This window comes from Lampetra fluviatilis, chromosome 5, assembly GCF_964198595.1.
Source record: "Lampetra fluviatilis chromosome 5, kcLamFluv1.1, whole genome shotgun sequence".
In the NCBI taxonomy this organism is placed as follows: domain Eukaryota; kingdom Metazoa; phylum Chordata; class Hyperoartia; order Petromyzontiformes; family Petromyzontidae; genus Lampetra; species Lampetra fluviatilis.
The window spans coordinates 22,731,856-22,749,933 of NC_136279.1; the positions used below are offsets into that span (position 1 = coordinate 22,731,856).

General features: G+C 47.2%; 1 protein-coding gene across 2 annotated transcripts in view; it reads left to right on the forward strand.

Moving 5' to 3' along the window:
- LOC144932766 (uncharacterized) overlaps positions 1-18,078 on the forward strand; it is a 47,335-nt gene that overhangs the window by 18,665 nt on the left and 10,592 nt on the right. For both annotated transcript variants that reach the window (XM_078857195.1, XM_078857196.1), the window contains exon 3: positions 11,086-11,192. In XM_078857195.1, the coding sequence (XP_078713321.1) occupies positions 11,086-11,192 (107 nt within the window). The remainder of the gene's footprint in view (positions 1-11,085; positions 11,193-18,078) is intronic.

Sequence of the window (18,078 nt, forward strand, 5' to 3'; positions counted from 1 at the left end):
CAACTGAATGTGTCGTAGGTGTTTAATTTTGCCCCGTGTCTTTTATTCTGGAAGCCGTCTTCTGATAACGGTTCACGGCGCAGGCCATGTACACGCGAAGCGTAGTATGTGCTTTTCACCTGCATTGCGTTCTATATTGGGGGGGGGGGTGTGGGGATGGATACGGTGATGAAATAAGGTTGTCTTTGTTTTTGTACAAATCACCTAGACTCGAGCTTGCTCCAAAACAATGGAAGCTACCATGGCAATTTGTATTTGTGGTTTGTTTTTAATCAGATATACACGAGTGGAATTTCAAAATATTTCTGCATGAAAATGCCCTTTAGTTCACGAAAATGAGAATTATTTAAATGAGAACGCACACCGCTGTACAGCCGTTCAGTTTGAGTTTCTTGCATTATGCAGGAATACCACTTGTTATTAATGGCATTTTCACTGTCATTGCAACACCCAATGAAACAGATTTATATTTTTATTCCATTTCAGATTCTCGTTTCAAAGAGATTAACCCGGGTGGGAAATCCCCTTATCCCTAGTCAATCGTTAAGCCACACGCGATTGTGAGCAATATTGTGCCGCATCAACTTTGATATCAATTTGTGGATCTCAACTCCCTGACCACGTTGACGCTCTAACAAGGGTTAAACCAGGCGTGAGACGGAGAGCAGCGACACGGTGGATGAATGCACAGTCGCCCGTCACGGGCTGAGATGCGGCCTCGGACGCCAGCAAATGTACCTCCTCCACAGCGAAGATAATCATTGGAGCGCTCTCTGTTGCTCAGCGTTTTGCGAACAAAGTGATTTTCAATTTGTGTGCTTTAGGTGGTGGGCAGGATGTCAGCCCCCGAAGAGCTTCTTCTGTCGAGGTCACATGTCTTGGTTGCTACTCCCCCACGTCCACGTGCACGTGATCGCGACGTGCCGATTTTAAAATGCGTGCGTCCTTCCTGCCGGTGGCCGCAACGGTTGTCGCTGCGCTGCGCTACGAACCCGGCGATCCGAGTTCGATTTCCGCTCACGGTCAACGCCATCAGTGACGATTTATCTGAACCGGGCCCCGGGCCTCCCACTAGGTCGACTCAACCCGACATGAGTACGTGGTGTGGTGTGTGTGTGTAAACATCAGCACTGGGGAGGCAAAGGCGGCCGGGCGTGGTGCTGGCCACCCAACCCCCCAGCGTGCCACACCGACCTTCATAGGTGCTGGCTAAAAGCACTTGCTCCAAAAGTCTGTGAAGGCTATAGGGGAATATTTGTCTTTGTTGATTTGTAACCATGGCATGCCTGGCTAGAGTAGAGGTCCCAAGAAATGACATTTGCTTGAAAAATGCTGCATAAACAGCTCCGGTGCTTAATCATGGCAAGAGCTATTTATTTTTTAAGTTCTCTTCTGCGTCTTTTCACTTGACTTTTAAAATAATAAATTGTACGACCGTGGTTTCACCTATTAACACATTCTGCGATGTAATATAAAGCAACCAAACTAGGATCGCCCATAAAACGTTTACGTTAAAATGTTCTTTCTTCAAATCGCAGTCTTATTTTTAACCTTTTAGTTTGTTGCTATCACCTTTTTAGGAATTCGTTTCAAACGAGAGTGCATGGGAGTTCTCACTTCACACCCCCTCCTTGTCCACTCGTTCTTTCCTGCCTCTCCTCCCACAACTCCCCCTTACACCACCACCACTAGCGATGTTCAGCTCGGCCGTCCAACACCACCACCACTGTACGTCAACGAATGCTTGGAGCGAAACTTAAAAGTCAATCGCCGCATGAAGGGTGCTCCAAATGTCATTGCACGGACCCTCTGCCCGATCAGCCGAACGCTAATGGGATGCGAGACTATTCTATAAAATGCAAACGACTCGCGAAACATTAATTAGAGACACTGTGTGTGCCACCTGTTCTCGCTTGGCAGAGCTGCCTGCCCCCTCCGCGAGGCAATGAACACCTAAACACCCAAACGAAACACGGCAAGCCCCGAGTGGCGTTACAGCTCTGACGTGGTCGAGCCGTTTCTGAGGGCCCTGCAATTTACCTTGCCCCGTAAGTTATCTTGGCTATGACATTTCTGTTTCCATGTCAACAGCCTTCCGAGAGAAAAAAAATATTGCAGACAGTTTTTTTGTTTAAAGATGTATTTGTCTCGTTTTTTTTCCGTTGCAAAAGTCAAATGTGACGACTGTACTTTCGCTAAAGGAACGGGCAGGAGACAATGTAACAGCCGTTAATCATTGTGATGAGCAGATGGGATAACGTACCAGTCGCTAATGATTGAATCATCCTTGAGGCTTGGGGTTTAAAAGTTGAGTTATTTAATGGAGCAATGATGCCAGCATCTGTGTGATGAATGCAGCGGTGGTGCCAATGAATGGAAACAAATTATTAACTTACAAATCAATTACCTTGCTTGGCAGAAGCCTTTGCGAATAGATCGGGCCTAAGGGAGGATGGTGACGTGTGTGTTCGGAGCCTTTACCCTCATTGCAAATTATGTATTCACAAGTGAACAGCATAAGAAAAAGATATATGCAATAACATTCCTTTAACTAAATAAAACTCTGGAGGTCTCTGGAGAAAAATAAATGAACCTCGTAAAGCTGAGAATGGAAGGAGCGTGCTGACCGCGTAAACTTCCTTCTTCACTTCTGCTGTGCCCCGTGAAAGATTGAATGGGATACGTCACAGACGGATACTTTGTGGGCAGCACAAGGGCAATGCTATGCCCGCAAATTCCGTGCTCCCCACCTTCACTAACCTGCACTGACCAGCGTGGTGAAGTATAGTTAAATGACCGCCACGACCCATTTGGCGCGGGGAGGCCTCATCCATCAGTGGATTGGTAGCGGGCCGTATATGTGTAGATTTAGTAAGACCCATCTGTGTGTCTCGCATATCACAATACCTTGTTAAAGGCATTGGATTTGATCACGTGACTTTTGGTTTATAAAATAAAATGTTGGTATTCGATCATAGTTTTTTCCATCATACCAGCATATGATGAGCATACCGTTCAAGGGCATGTTTTGGCGTGGGGAGGGCATTCATCCGGCAATATATTGATCACGGCCTCATGACGATAATTACACCGGAGTGAGCCCGACATTGCCACGGCTGCGTTGTGCCATTTCTCGGGGGAGGTGCACGTGATGTTATCACTGGGAGATGGCATCAAAGCGTCTCCGGTGCCATCCCACGCTGGGCTGCGCGGACAGGCCGTTGAGGCGAATATCTGACGTTACTCATATAATTCACACGGTGGGGGTTTGCTACAACTTTGAATTCAACAATAATGGACAAAGTTCCCACACAAAAGCGTCTTCGTACTTTAAAGTCGTGTGTCCTGGTAAAATAGTTCTTCTGAGACGAAGGTGGCGTCAAAACCAGAGTTATTTGAAGAGGTAAAGAGTGAAAATAGTGCTGAGTAAGATCCGAATTACGTACCGAAAGCTGTGTACATAATTGTATTCGGGGGGCAACCATTTTTTTACTCACTCTGTTTGTTGTCGTTGTTGTATCCTCAAATCTTGTAACTCAATTTTTACCCACTTACCAATGTGGTATCGACTGCAAACTTGGTATACTTATGTCATACTGATGACAATACTATATTCTATCATAAAAAAGAAACATATTTTAAAACATTATTTTTTATATGTTATGTTTCGGCTTGGGTCTAATTGTCCACGGTAATAAAAATGTTGGCTGTAATTGACCACGGTCCCTTACGTTATGGCAAGCTTCGGGGCCACTTCGTGGAGTCGTGGAGTTCTTCCATAACTAATACGGTATATTTCATTAAAGCGTGTTTTTTTTAAAGTATTTTTTATATATTACGTATTTATCTATCAGCATGTGAAATCAACCAATGTTTTAGTCCATCAGATGTAATGGCTTTCGAGACTCGTATTACCAAGCAGCATTTGTTTAAGCAAACACACTCGTTCGGTTTTGATCTTCTGGGTCTCATCAGCAGTCAGGCTCGCTTAAACAAATGCTGCTGAATTGCCGGCAAGAGCGCTCCACGGCAAATATGGGAACCCACTTTCAATGTAAAAAATAAAATAATAAATTTGAGTCACACATTTTCATCGTACAATCTGAACATTAAAAAGCTGTAATATATACAAAGACAGACAAAGATCCCCCGTATAGCCTTAAGTAGAATGTCGGGGCAAGTGATGGGAGCGAGCACCAATATATACGTAATTACTACTATATTAGCCCAGAAATGTGTGTAACGCACGTGACGTCACTCCACATGCCGCACCCCCCCCCTCATCTCCATATATATAAAAGGCAAAGTTGTGATTATGTGTCTGTTCAAAATGTTTAGCGTACTTCCCGACATGCAACAAACTTTAAATTTAACATGTGGGTACTTTCCAGACTGTACACCATGCAAAAATTGTAAAAATACACTTTATTCTTTTTTTTATTTTTTGCACGGCAAGTGAGCTATGACGTCAAATATGTCACGTGACCTGTGCACGTGAAAGCGTAACGCATTGTAGTGTAGCGGTTAGCGCGCTGCGCTACGAACCCGGCGACCCGAGTTCGATTCCCGCTCACGGCCACCACCGGTGACGATTATTTTAACCAGTCCTGGGCCTCTCATAGATCGACTCAGCCTAAAACGGTCTGCTGTGTGAACATCGCCACTGGGGAGACAAAGGCGGCCGGGCGTGGTGAATCCAAGTCCAGGGCGAAGCCGGGTAGTAAAGCTAGTTAATAATAAAATAATCATGAGCAGGTGGATTTTTACACTCACGCAAAGTCGCTTCAAATATGACGTTTCTTTACAGCAGGGATGGGGAACGTCCGGCCCGCGGGCCATTTAAGGCCCGCGAAATCATTTAGTGTGGCCCTGCCAAGGCAACCGCAGGCGGGACTCGAAATTCAATGAATCTAGGAGCAAACCTGGAAAAGCAGTTGCGAGTAGCAACATCATCAATACCGGCTAACATCACACGCCTCGCCAAAGAGAAGCAGTTCCAGCCATCACATTAGGGGTGAGTTAATTAAATGTTTTACCAAATATAACGGGCTAATTTCTAAGTTGATAATTTTGTATGGCCCGCGAATGATGTAAGAAATATCCAAATGTCCCTTGGCAGAAAAAAGGTTCCCCAGCCCTGCTTTACAGAAAGTGACGGTCAAAAATAAATCTACGCAGCACAGTGCTACATAACGTACGTGAAGTCACCGCAAAAGAGCCCCCCCCCCGGTCATTACTATCATAAGCAAGAAATGTTTTTACGCAAATTCGCTTTAAATTTGACGTTTCTTTATTGACCGTTAATAAAATAAATAGCTCTACACAGACGTTTCTTTTCGTAAATATTACAGCTTCCGTCCTAGGACGGGCAAAAGGCTAGTATGATATAATACAACACACATATATACCGTATGTGTGGGGAAAGGCTAAAGAGAAAGTCGAGCGATAGGAAAGGTTGCGATCTCAATCTTAGATTGTGGGCTTCGCCTCCGGGTCTTCCCCTCGTTACTGTTTTCCATGATGAAATATTGTCATTGCCATCTGCCTTGCCCCGAAGGCGTGCGCCAAGCCTCGGCGTCGAGTTCGTTCTGCCTCGCGAGGCTCCTCCATCCTGTGCGGCGGAGAGAAAGGGGCGGAAAGCAACGGCATCCACCTTCCGTGCCGCCGACTCAAGGCCACGCGGCGTAGGCGACCCCCCCCCCGCTCCCCCATTCAGGACCATTCAGGAACGGCGTGCAGATATTGGGGGCCGAGTGATCGAATACCATCGGAATTCCCACCCCACGCACCTATTCCTCCCCTCCATTCCACCCACCCCAAGCCGAATACTCTACAGGGCTGTGTGCAGGAAGAACACTCTGTGCGTGTGGCATTGCGCTCGAAGCCAAACGTTTGTTAAAGACATGCGGTAGACGAGCAATGCATTCGCTTCCCACGGATGGAAATGCGCGTGTGGAGTTGTAATCTAAAGCGATGTTTGGTGAAGAGCGCGGCGGGGAAAAAAAAATGATTTACTACCCTTGACCTGGAGAATAAACGATGAGACGCACGGGGGAGGCTGACGGCAATTTACTGATTGCTGTCGAGTTATGTTAATGCGATGTAATTCAGAAGCCCCCCTTTTTCCCCTTGTCTCAAGCTATTAACAACGTATTGTTCTTTTGTGCTCCGTTAACCAAGAGAAATATTGCGTCAACACTGCTGCTGTTCCTCCTCGCAATGCTGTTAAACTGTTAAATACTAACTGCGTGGGGTGGGGCGATTTAAATTGGGGCATTCAATCCCTCAGCTACACGTAACAGGGCCACGGGTGCACAGACACATGTGCACTGCTCTACTGGAAGCACATTAATACAAGATAATCATTACGACTGTTAACGTTAACCTAAATTAACCTTCCCAGTAACGGCTAACGTCAGTGGCGAGTGATGACCGAACGCGTCCTCGACTGCCCCTTCACCAACCCGCACTGAGCTGCGTGGTGAAGTATGGTCACATGACCTCTGTGACCACCGACACGGCATGGGGAGGCCTTAATCCAGCAGTGGATTGACAGAGGGCTTTGTGTGTGTGTCCTGCTCACGGCCAACACCAGTGACAATTATCTGAACCGGTCCTGGGCTTCCCCTAGGTCCAATCAGCCTCAAATGAGTACCTAGTGGCATGTGTAAACATCCCGACTGGGGAGACAAAGGCGGTCAGGCGTGGTATTGGCCATCCACCCCCTCGTGTGCCGTGCCGGCCTTTATAGGTGCTCGCTATCAGCACTTTCCCCAACAGTCTGCTGAGGCTACACGGGGTATCTTGTCTTTGTGTATATAAAAGGTTATGGTATTGCATATTCACAATCTGTGAATATAACACTCCCCAATGTAAAATCTGTCTTGCTCGTGCAAAATAGTGATACAGAAGTAATACTGCATGTAACACACGTACCGTGAGCATCATCACATTTACATTCCAAAGCGGCTGTGTTTGTCATAATGCGATCTGCCGTGTTCATCTTCCCCCCCCCCCCGTTAATACTGCAAATGTTTCTATCGGGTAACTTATTATTATCAACATGTGTAAGACTTTTTGGCCAGCCCAGTGGCAAATAAGAAAATGTTTTCCTAAGGCCTCTTCCCTCGGTTAACCATGAAATCCTATTGGGGTTGGCACAATATTTTCTGTGACTACAGTGGGCTCTGACTTCAATAGAGACCCCCCCTCCCCCCCCCCCAAAAAAGATACGCAAAATAGTCAAAATGATAAATGACCGAATTTAATAATCTCATTCAGGCTCAGCAGAGCCCACACACAGCCACACACAAAGCCGTCAAAGTCCAGCGGATTTGGAGCCTCATTCACTCTCCGCGTATCTCACAAGCGTATCTCACGGGCGGCCCTGGCTCATTCCCCCAAGTCACTCATCACCCTCCACTTCCAGAAACGGCCGCCAAAAGGCTTTTGGAGGCCCGGTGCAACGTGCCGGATGAGGCCCCCCCTTTTTGTACCTCATTGAGCCCACCTCCCCCCCCCCTCCGGATTTAAAGCCTGGGTCAAATTGCCACCGCCCCAGTCCCCTCCCCGTTGATGGTCCTGCATGTCCATCAGTTACTCATGCTGTCACACCACCCCACTCTCAATTAGACAACTCACTCGGGCACCCCCCACCCACCCACCCGAATGTTGTGTCACTCAAGAGATTCCTTGCTTTTGATCTGCCACGAAGCTCATGGTCCACCCTAAACCGCATCCATTGCACAAACCATGGCAATGTGCGGAAACCCGATGCACAAATTGAGCATCAAAAACTCTCCAGTAGCAGTGTGCGACTGTGGCCGTCCAGAACAGACGGTACAACACGTAACGACGCAATGCCCCGATCCACAAATACGACGGAGGCATCACGGCGATACACTCCGCTGCTCCTGACGCGGTTGTCTGGCTTGATCACCTGAATGTGACATTGTCGTTGCTGGTCGGCATCTGCATCAGCAGCCGTGCGAACGAAGGAGGACAACTCAAGGGGTCCGCCCTCTGCACTGCGAACGATGCTCGCGCGATCGGGCACACGACCGACGGCGATACAGATTGTTTTTAATGCAACGTGTTGCTACCGGTGGCCAAATAAAATAAAGTGAAAATGATTCAACATCTCCATCCCACAGGCTGAGGAATGCACGGTTACACGCGGAATATTTATCTGTGAAACATGCAAGAGACGGGAGATGGAGTTGCAGAGTAGATGTTGTGTAATTGCCTGGCAGCCTTCCCTGACACGGTATTATGTACGTGTGTGCGTGTGAGTCCACGGATACTTGTACCTATTGACTCATTAACACATTTGATGAATATATTTTTTATATATACCGTAATGTATTCATATAACGAAGCCCCATGTATCATTTCACCGTGAACAACGTGTGGTAATATATGCTTGTAAAACTGTCACGTTATGCAAGTCAAATTTTAGTTCAGATTTAATTGCATATTTATTTTGTGTTTGTTTGTGCAAAGAGTTATAATTCTTTGCACAAACAAACATTCTGATAATTATCATAAGTAATGAAGGAACCCTTTGGGATATCTTTCAGCACTAGCATGCATCACACACTCATCATTATCAATAGCCAACAAAATGTGTCCACTGCTAAAAGAAGGCCTCCCCAAGCTCTCATCATCTCTCATGGTCAAGGTGGTCGATCATGTTTTTTTTACAATACTTTGCCACACCGGTCAATGTGTGATTGTGAAGGGAGGGCCCATGACAGGCTCAGATATCTCTCGCCACTGATGTTAGCCGTGGCCAGGAATCTAACTCGGTTCAAATTGCAGTTCCTGAACCACGTCGCTATCACTGCTCATATACAGGACAGTATTTCACATGGACATCATATTTCCAACAGTACATCTCCCCATGCAAACATATGTGTGACTACCCGCATACGCACGTGCATGTATATCACAAAAAAATATGTATTCATACAGATCACAACAAAGCGCAGCAAATTTATAACTGATGCTTGTTTGATTCATTCGTGAAGACCGTCCTGAATAAAGGCAGCTGCGATTCATTGATTCCATGGCACGCACCTTGGACAGCCCGCGCCACTGCGTGCTGCTGCGCCAGTGATGTAGATGCTCACTGCGGGAGAGCAGTGCTGATAAGGCAGGGAACAGGCAGCCCAGTAGAGTCGACCTCAACCCCGTCCCACCGCTTCCCCATTCGCTCCCCCGCCCCGCACCCCCCCCCGCCGGCAGCATCGGACCTCGGCGCGCAGGCGAGCGGGCAATATGGGATTTTCTTTGTTTTGCAGATAAAGTTCAGGGTGTGTTGCTGCAAAGGGTTTTTTGTTGTTGCGCTTCAGATCAACGTGGCCTCGGCGCCGGTAATTGGAGCGAGCCTTGGCTCTGGCTTTGCTTAGTCGAGCCGAGCTGCTGCCGCAACAAGTCGGCGATAAGCACAGTGCTCGTCGATCCGTCACGCACTCTCCACCGGCACACACAAAAAAATGCCAAAACGAAGGAGCCATAAAAATTCCAATGCGCTGCACATTCATCGGGCGTGCGCAAACTGTCTCATTCCGCCGTGCATTATGGAGGCAATGCTGCGATTTGTAGAGATGTCATCGGTGCGCTTGGGTTGTCGTTGCGCAATACACAACGTTGCAGGTGGCTGCGTTTCGCACGTACGATGAGCACGGTTGGCTACGTACGGTGCGCAAGAAGTCCAACGAAGCTACATTAATGCAAAGCAGCGGCGAAGCTTTCGTAGACTGTGCGGGCGAGAGGGAGAGCAGGCACCGGGCCATGGAATAGAGAGAGGAGAGATTTGACATGGAGCAGACCCCATTTAAATTCTTTGCAGCAGAGACCCCTTAGCCAACGACGGCATATCACCGTCAGATGAGATGAGCGTGCATCACGGTGTGCGTAACATCCGACAACATCAAATGGCAAGGCAGCTGATGACTCAATTTGTTTTGCTGCTGCTATGATTGTCCCGTTTTTGTTGATTACATCCTCCTTGACCCTTCGAAAAGTAAACTATTCCCTAACAACGGATTACAAAACGGCTGACTGCCACAACACCGACAAGATGTATGCATGCCTCGTTTCATTAAAGTACGGCTCATGACGCTGGATAATCGTTTATTGCATGTTTTCCCCTTGCGTAGGCAAAAAAATATCTTGGCAGTTGGTATAAATCTCTCGCAAGGAGCACACGTTGTTTAAAAGGAGATAATGTGTTTATGGGATGTGTCTGCATATTCACACGTTTGGCAGCTTTTGCCTAAATTAGTCATTTTCGATACAAACCCCCATCAAAATTATATATCATTAAATTACATATCATGTCTCTGTTTTCCTTTTGACACATCAGCCAAAAGGAAGAAGACAAAATATAACGCAAGGTCTTTAGGCAATATGTCATTTGGTGGGTGAAAGATGTTTAATGGAGGTACAGAGCAGCTTTTAAACGCTTTTAACAGCACGTGCTTGCTTTGTTTTGCGGCTCTGGATGCTGCCTGCATGTGCCTAATTTTTTCGGATGACAATTTTTTTTGGGGGGGGGGGGGGGGGGTTTAAGGCCTATTTCATATCCCTTTGTGATTTTCTGAGCGTCCTCTCATTTAAAACATCTTCCCGCTCACAACAAGAGTCACATCACCCAAAAGGCCACGTTATTTCAGTTCGGGTGGTCATGTTTTTGGGTTAATCCGGAACCGACACGGATCTTTCCGAGATTCCGTGCCGAGGTTCGGTTTCCGGATTTTATGGATTCATTCGCAAGTCGGGAACGCAACCCTCGCCGTCCACGTACGACGCAGTCATGGCACAGTCGTTAGCGTGCCGCGCGACAAACCCGGAGACCTAACATCAGCGGCGAGTGAGATATCAGAACCGGTCCGCGGCCTTCCCTACGTTGACTCGAATCATCAGCGAGGGCCGCGCTCTTCACATCATCCTCTCCGCGGTGCACCGTGCAGATCTTAACCGATGCTCACTAATAGCACTCGCCCCCCTCATGGTCTATGCAAGGCTACACCAGGGTTGCCGTTGTCTTTTGTGAGCGCCTGTGTGTTTATCTCCTCATAGGTTCAGGGGGCCAGGCTCAAGGGCTGGAAGGATGTGACGTCTCTGTTCTCGGCAAAGCACAGTGACCACGAGAGGCTGACCGAGACTCACTCACCTTTACTTGAGCGGTGAGTTCTGCGTCATTGTCGGCTTCACGGTGAATCGGGTTGCAATGGAACTCTCCCCACTGTCGTGTTGCTACCGTAGGAGTGGCGGTGATTACGCCGGTGATGATGATGATGATGTCGTTGATGGCGATGATTGCCCTCGGGAGATGATTCCGTCATCGTGACAGTGTCAGGCCAGGTGGCTACGGCGGCAGAGGGAGCGGCTTGCAATCGGAGGGTTGCAACTTCAATTCCCGGCTGTGGGGGTTGACTCGGCTCACCGTCCCTCTGGGGGTCGATCATATGAGTATCACTTTGTGGGGAAGTCAACAGTGGCAGTCCTATGAAATAGACTCTTCCCTGCCCTAAGAATATGGAATTCTCACTCCTGTCCCAAGGCTGTAAAGAGGAGACGGAACACTGGGTGCTCGTGTGAGCAAGAAATAACTTACGACCAATTAAGGATAATCTCCATTTATTCAATTTAACATAAACCCGTGACAAATAATTTTTGTACAAAACGAATGCTATGTATTCATACATAATTCACACACACACGTATCTAATTAATATTTGATTCAAACTGCATCTGAAAAAATACTCAATGAAATTTGTATGCAGTTCTCGGGAGAGCAGAATAATACACCAGCCCACCGAACACTCCGATGCAATTGCCTTCTCGTTTCTGGGTTCGTGCTGTCACAGCACGCACCTCATTACGCTGAGCCTCAAAGCTCTCCTGGTCCTTGTGTGGTCCACGCGGCACCGTCCAAGGCTGCACCTTTGAAGTCGATGGGGAAAATGAGGTGGGCAGAATGAACAGATGGCCTGTGTTGGAGAGGCAAGTGAGAGGACCCCATTTCAAGCACCGTGAATCTGTCACTTTTGGGTTGTAAATGTGGTACAATGCGTTTAATTTTAAAAAGAACGAATTTTTAAAAGGGTTTTCTGCTCTTTTTCAACACCAGTTTGGAGGCAGCCGTTTCTATAAATCGGATTTCTGTCTCATAATGTTGGTTGCAACTAGAAGTGAAACGTCGTACCACCCAATTGTTAAATGTGTGTGGATGACGCTCCAACGAAGCGGTGGTGCTGTTGAAGAAGGAATAAATTGGCCACGTTTGTTCACGGGACAATTTGATTAGTTGGCCCTGTCGGGTGGAGGAGGATGTAAGACACAACGCATTTCACTTACGCGATCTAACCCAAAACTCAATTATGACTCATAATATTGGTCGCGAAAGCCTATGCGTTAAATTATCCAAGTTAGTCATTAAATTATTTTTTTATGAATTGGGGAAACTTTGCTAGCAATGATGCTCCCTCCTGCCAAACATGGATGATCACTGGGGAGTGGTAGTGGAGCGGTTAGCGCGCTACGTTACGAACCCGGTGACCCGAGTCCGATTCTCACTCACAGCCAACACCAGTGGAGATTATCTGATTCGGTCCTAGGCCTCCCTTAGGTCGACTCAGCATCACCTTAGTACCTCGTGTCAAATGTCAACATCGCTACTCGGGGAGACAAAAACGGTCGGGCGCGGTGCTGGTCACCCATCCCCTCGTGTGCCGTGCCGGCCTTCATAGGTGATGGCTAACAGGACTTGCCCCAACAGTCTGTTGAGGCTATACTGAGGATCTTTGTGTCTGGTGACCAGGAAATGGCAGTGCTGAGCGTCTCCCCCTCGTATAGAGCGAGGTGGATTTCCTCCGGAGCACCCCGGTTTGCTCCCACACGAATCCAAACACTCAAATAGAACTGATCAAACATCCCAATTGCAGGATTCTGATGAAAAGGATAATCGTGGGAGTCTCAGAAGGGGGCTTTCTCGAGTAAATAAATGGCATAATTTTTTTTATTTGGTTATCCTCAGGAACTGTATGTCACAGTGATCAGTTCTAGAGGCGGCCAGCTACAACATCCAGTCTACGAAACCCTCCTACCCGGGGCCTCCGCTCAGCGCTTCCTCACCCCCCCCCCACCACCTTCCTCCCACAAGACTCCCATAGAACCATTTCATTGATTGTCTTTTCCAATTAGTACACAGCGTACTTGTATAATTATCCTTTATAATATTCACGTAATTACATGTCAACGTTCCGCAAATTGCCATCGTTATTGTGGTGTTTGTTTACGTAGGTTTACTACGAAATTATTAAAGAAGGTTTTTTTATCATCATCGTGAGCCATGATCTATCCACCGCTGGGTGAAGGCCTTCCCAAAGAGCCACCATCACTCATGATCTCGTAAAGCAACAATCCATCTGGTCCCTGCATCGCTCCATCTCCATGTCGAAACGTCCACTAGGGCACGTTCCCTACTTTGGCTGCAACTGCCTAGTTAAGTCTTATTTTTGCAAGCATTTTTTATTGTCATTAAAGAACCCAGAAATACAGTGGGAATTCAAAAGAATAGAAAAACAACATATAACGTATATCAAGCTTGGGCGTAATACACCCTCAACATTAGGGAAGGAATGAGGGCATCTGAGCTCGCTGCCCTACAGCGGAAGGGGTAATGATCGGGAGCAGTGTATATGTCTGTACGTTGAACTTCTTTCGCACCATACGTAGCCAACCACGCTAATCGGAGGTGCGGGGGAAGGAGAACAGGAGTTATAAAGAAATGAGTTTTCAATCTAGATGATGATTGTAAAGGGCATCGCTCCAGCGGCTTCCTAATATCGGAAGGAAGAACGTTCCAGACGGCCGCGGAAGCGCATCTAAAAGCTCGCGATGCGGTGACCGCCGTCTTTGTCTGATGGCGTAGCCACAAGCCGCCGCCACTGCTGCGAGGATGACCGGAGTTCGTGTGATGATGATAGTTTATAAAAGGGGGGGGGGGGAGGGGCCGTCATTTGCCGTCATCCCTTTTTGTGACCTCGTCTGTTAACACACCCTCTTCACTTTTCCAAAGAGACAAATTATGGCTCCAAAGTGCATATATTCTCTGGTCTGTTTAACACGAAGGAGGCTTTCACAACCAATATTATCCATAAGAGGCTTTTTGGGTGTTCCACTTCTTGTTTCTCAGTTTCATTCCCAGCACACACCACCCCCTCTGTACGCTTCTTCGCAAATTTCTCAGCGTTATTCGCAACATTTTTACGAAACCTGCGCTAGGATTGCCGACGTGACAATCCAGCCCTCTCGCAGAACCAACTTCTACGCGGTGCATATGTCCCTCGCTCTGCCGCTGCGTCTGTTCGCTGCCTTTCAAGAACCTTTGCCACGAGTTGGTCAGGGACCGATATTTTTTTCTTCACACGGACCATTATCCAACGTTCCGCCGAGGGAGATGACAGGAAACGTGGGCGGAAGAACCCCCCCCGCCGCCCCCCGCTGTTCCTTAAACAGGCGGAACACGGTGTCGTGTCACCTGCCTCGGCTGGCGTGCGAGGCTGTGGGATTAAACTCGGCAATGAATGGCGAAAAATGGCAAGATTGCCAATCTTGCTGAGCATGCTCTTTCATGTGCAAAAGACATCTGGGGCTGCAAAGCGTCTCGCGTGTGTGCGGTACAACAAACGGCCACATTTTCGTGTTTATTTTCAAATTATGGGGCCTCTTTTTGCTTGCCCACAGGGTTCGAGCTTGTTGGAACGAGCTTGTTGTTAGAGGGGGGAGGGTGGGGGGGGAGACAGTAATAGGAGAGGGGGGGCAGAATGCAAAAACCTTTGAAAGCTATTTCAGCTTTCTGCAACTCTGAAAAATGTGAATATTGTTTGGTCCTGTGATGTAGAGAACATTCAATACCAATTTTCGTCTAGCAAAGCTATGGGTCTGCATCCTCAACGGGGGTTATATATGGAGCTGATGTGTGTGCGTATTTTGAAATCGGAACTATGTTGGTAGCACGTAGCCAAAAAACGGGATTCGGTCCGATATATTGACAATGCATAAATTCTGGTCATTGGATTTGCCTTCGTTGATGTTAAACACTTTGGATTGATAAAGCTGGAGTCAGTATCGCTCACTGTCTCTTTCTTCACTTCTACATTAACGTGTTTTTTTTTTCTTACCGGTCAGCTGTGCAGCGAATTGACGACACGTGCGCGGTTTACAAAACGTCAGCCCGGTAGAAGGAATCTCCCGGCATCACCATCCCCTTAAACAAACACTTGGCTCAGTGGATTTTTTTTCTTCCGTTCACCACAGCCACGTTTGTCGTTGCTCGCATTGTCATCATCAGTCTTGATCAATCGACTGCTGGATGATGGCCTCCCGAAGCAGTCGCTATCACAAACGGTCCCGCCATTCAACAATCGCGCCTCCACGCCCACCATGGAATTCAGTGTTATTAGGACTGATTGGGATTTTTATACCGGCGGAAACATTACCTCCCGATCAACTAAACCTCATGAGTTGAATACAAACTGGAGAGTGAAGATTTATGGAATTCTCTTCCCACTTCTGACGGAGCTTCCCAACGTCTGTGGAATACGCGCCAACTTAAGGCTTCCAGGCTTCGGCCACTAATGCATGCGCTGATTGTTTCGGATGCTCTCTATTCCCTCCCCATTCTCTATTCCCTTTCGCCGCATTGTATCCCAATCGATCTGTCGTTCCGTCGGCATCGTGTCACAAGATCGAAGACGTATTCCACTCCGGACTCTCTTACTGGCAGCATGTCACATACATCTTCACAGCATCGGCTTTTGGCTGCCCGTCGAAGAAAGGCGGTCACTGCATCGCGCGCTTTCAGATGCACTCATGTTTCCGTCTGGAATCCTCTTCCATCCGATATTAGGAAGCCACTGGGGCTGTGCACTTTTAAATCACCTGGAGTGAAAACTCATTTCTTTATAACTGCTTGTGTTCAGTTTGTTGTCCTTCCCCCGCACCTCCGATTAGAACGGTCGGCTACGCGCGATGCGAAAATAAGTTCTACATGCATACATACATACCTTGTGTCAGCAGAAAGTAGCCCGGGAGATGTTGTGCAGCAAAGCGTCTTCTGAAGTCACTTCAATAGGCCACCCACCCTAAGGGCGCAACTTTCACATTCCCTGAAAAGCGTTGTTCTTCGCTTATCAACTGAAACCAAAATGTTATTAAGCCTCCGAAGTTGAAACGCTCCCGAATTAAGTGACAAAGCAAAATGTAACGTTTTTTTTTTTAAACACTCCTTGGTGACCGGGCAGAGACCATCAACTCGACCCGATGCTTGAGATGCAGTCGTTTGATCAGATGCTGCCGTCCAGATGCAAATACAAGGATGCCAGCGGTGCCGGCTCAAGGCTCTCGACTCCTGTGAGCCACCCGGACTCATGTCCGCTCTCAGTGTTCCAGCGGGAAAAGAAAAAAGATCTCCCTCATACAAGTTACACACTCTTAGGTTTTTTCGGTAAAGTCACGGAGGTAAAAATAATAATAATAATGATAAAAAATATAAATAAAATAAGTTACACGTTTGTCACGTCATAAAAAAATGCAGCGTTGCCAGCGCAATTGAATTTATATTTTGCAGAGGCGATCCGGCGTCATTGACTCATGCAGCCAGGTGGAACTAAGGGCAGTGGTACCGTTCCCCCCCCCCCCCCCGCTGTTATTTTTTTAAAGCAAACGCTTGGGGTGCGTCTCATAATCCGGTCGCTGTGTGCTTGCGTAGCGTTGCTGGCCCATCCACCCCCCCCCCCCTCGTGTACCACAGTGCCGGCCTTCAATGCCCCAACAGTCTGTTACAGCTATTAAGTGGGATATTTGTCTTTGTGACCAGGTGTGGATGACGTTCTAGACACCGCGCACAAGTTTGGGGAAGGGGGGGGGAGTGCGGGGTGCGTCTTCCTTTCCGGGACGTCTGGTAATCTGCAGGATAAGGGTGCACATGCATAGTGATACATTACATACCCACGGTCTCTGTTTGGCAACATACATACCCAACGGGTGACCCCCCCCCCTTCCAACCACCCCACCCCTACTTTCCACAAAGCCGTGTGTATGTTACTCATGTCGACTTAATGAATTATTGATATGAAACAACACAGTCCGAATAGGCATGTCGTACAATGAAAAGTCGCATACCATATCACACTTTAAAGAAAAAGTAAAAAAAACATACCCACAATTCACTTTTATTGAACATTAAGAAAGAAAACCAATGGAGCAATAATTGTAAAGGATTTACAATCCTTGTGCGGCTTTCGTGATTTTCTTGAATGGCCAACTCGTTTAACAATAACACTGTAACACAATTTTTGTTCCTGGGTAGTAAGTGTTATTTCGTAATTGGTTATGCCTAAAAAGTATAGAAAATGGCTATTATTCCCGACAAACTTTGCTTTTGTGACCAGGACAGTGATATTTTGAAATTTACCATATTTTCAATGAGAAAACGGGCGAATTTGTGTATTTTCGTTGACATAAAGTAAAAAAGAAAACAACAACAAAATGCCTACAATAGATTTAGAAGTGAGTAGTTTTTCGAGATTTACAAATATACTGTAAATCACTTTCACGAATCAGCCCCCAAATGTAGTCTTCCATCATCTCCCGTTATACTGTCCTTGGTAGCGGCGTTCAAAGTCCAGTATATCCTGGTGGAAGCGCTGGCCTTGCTCCTCCGAGTACGCTCCCATGTTTTCCTTGAATTTATCAAGATGAGCATCAAGGATATGGACTTTGAGGGACATCCTACAGCCCATTGTGCCGTAGTTCTTCACCAGAGTCTCAACCAGCTCCACATAGTTTTCGACCTTGTGATTGCCCAGGAAGCCACGAACCACTGCGACAAAGCTGTTCCAAGCCACTTTCTCCTTACTAGTGAGCTTCTTGGGGAATTCATTATACTCCAGGATTTTCTTTTTCTGTGGTCCGACGAAGACACCGGCTTTGACCTTTGCCTCAGACAGCTTAGGGAAGAAGTCTTGAAGGTAATTCAAGGCTGCTGACTCCATATCTACAGCT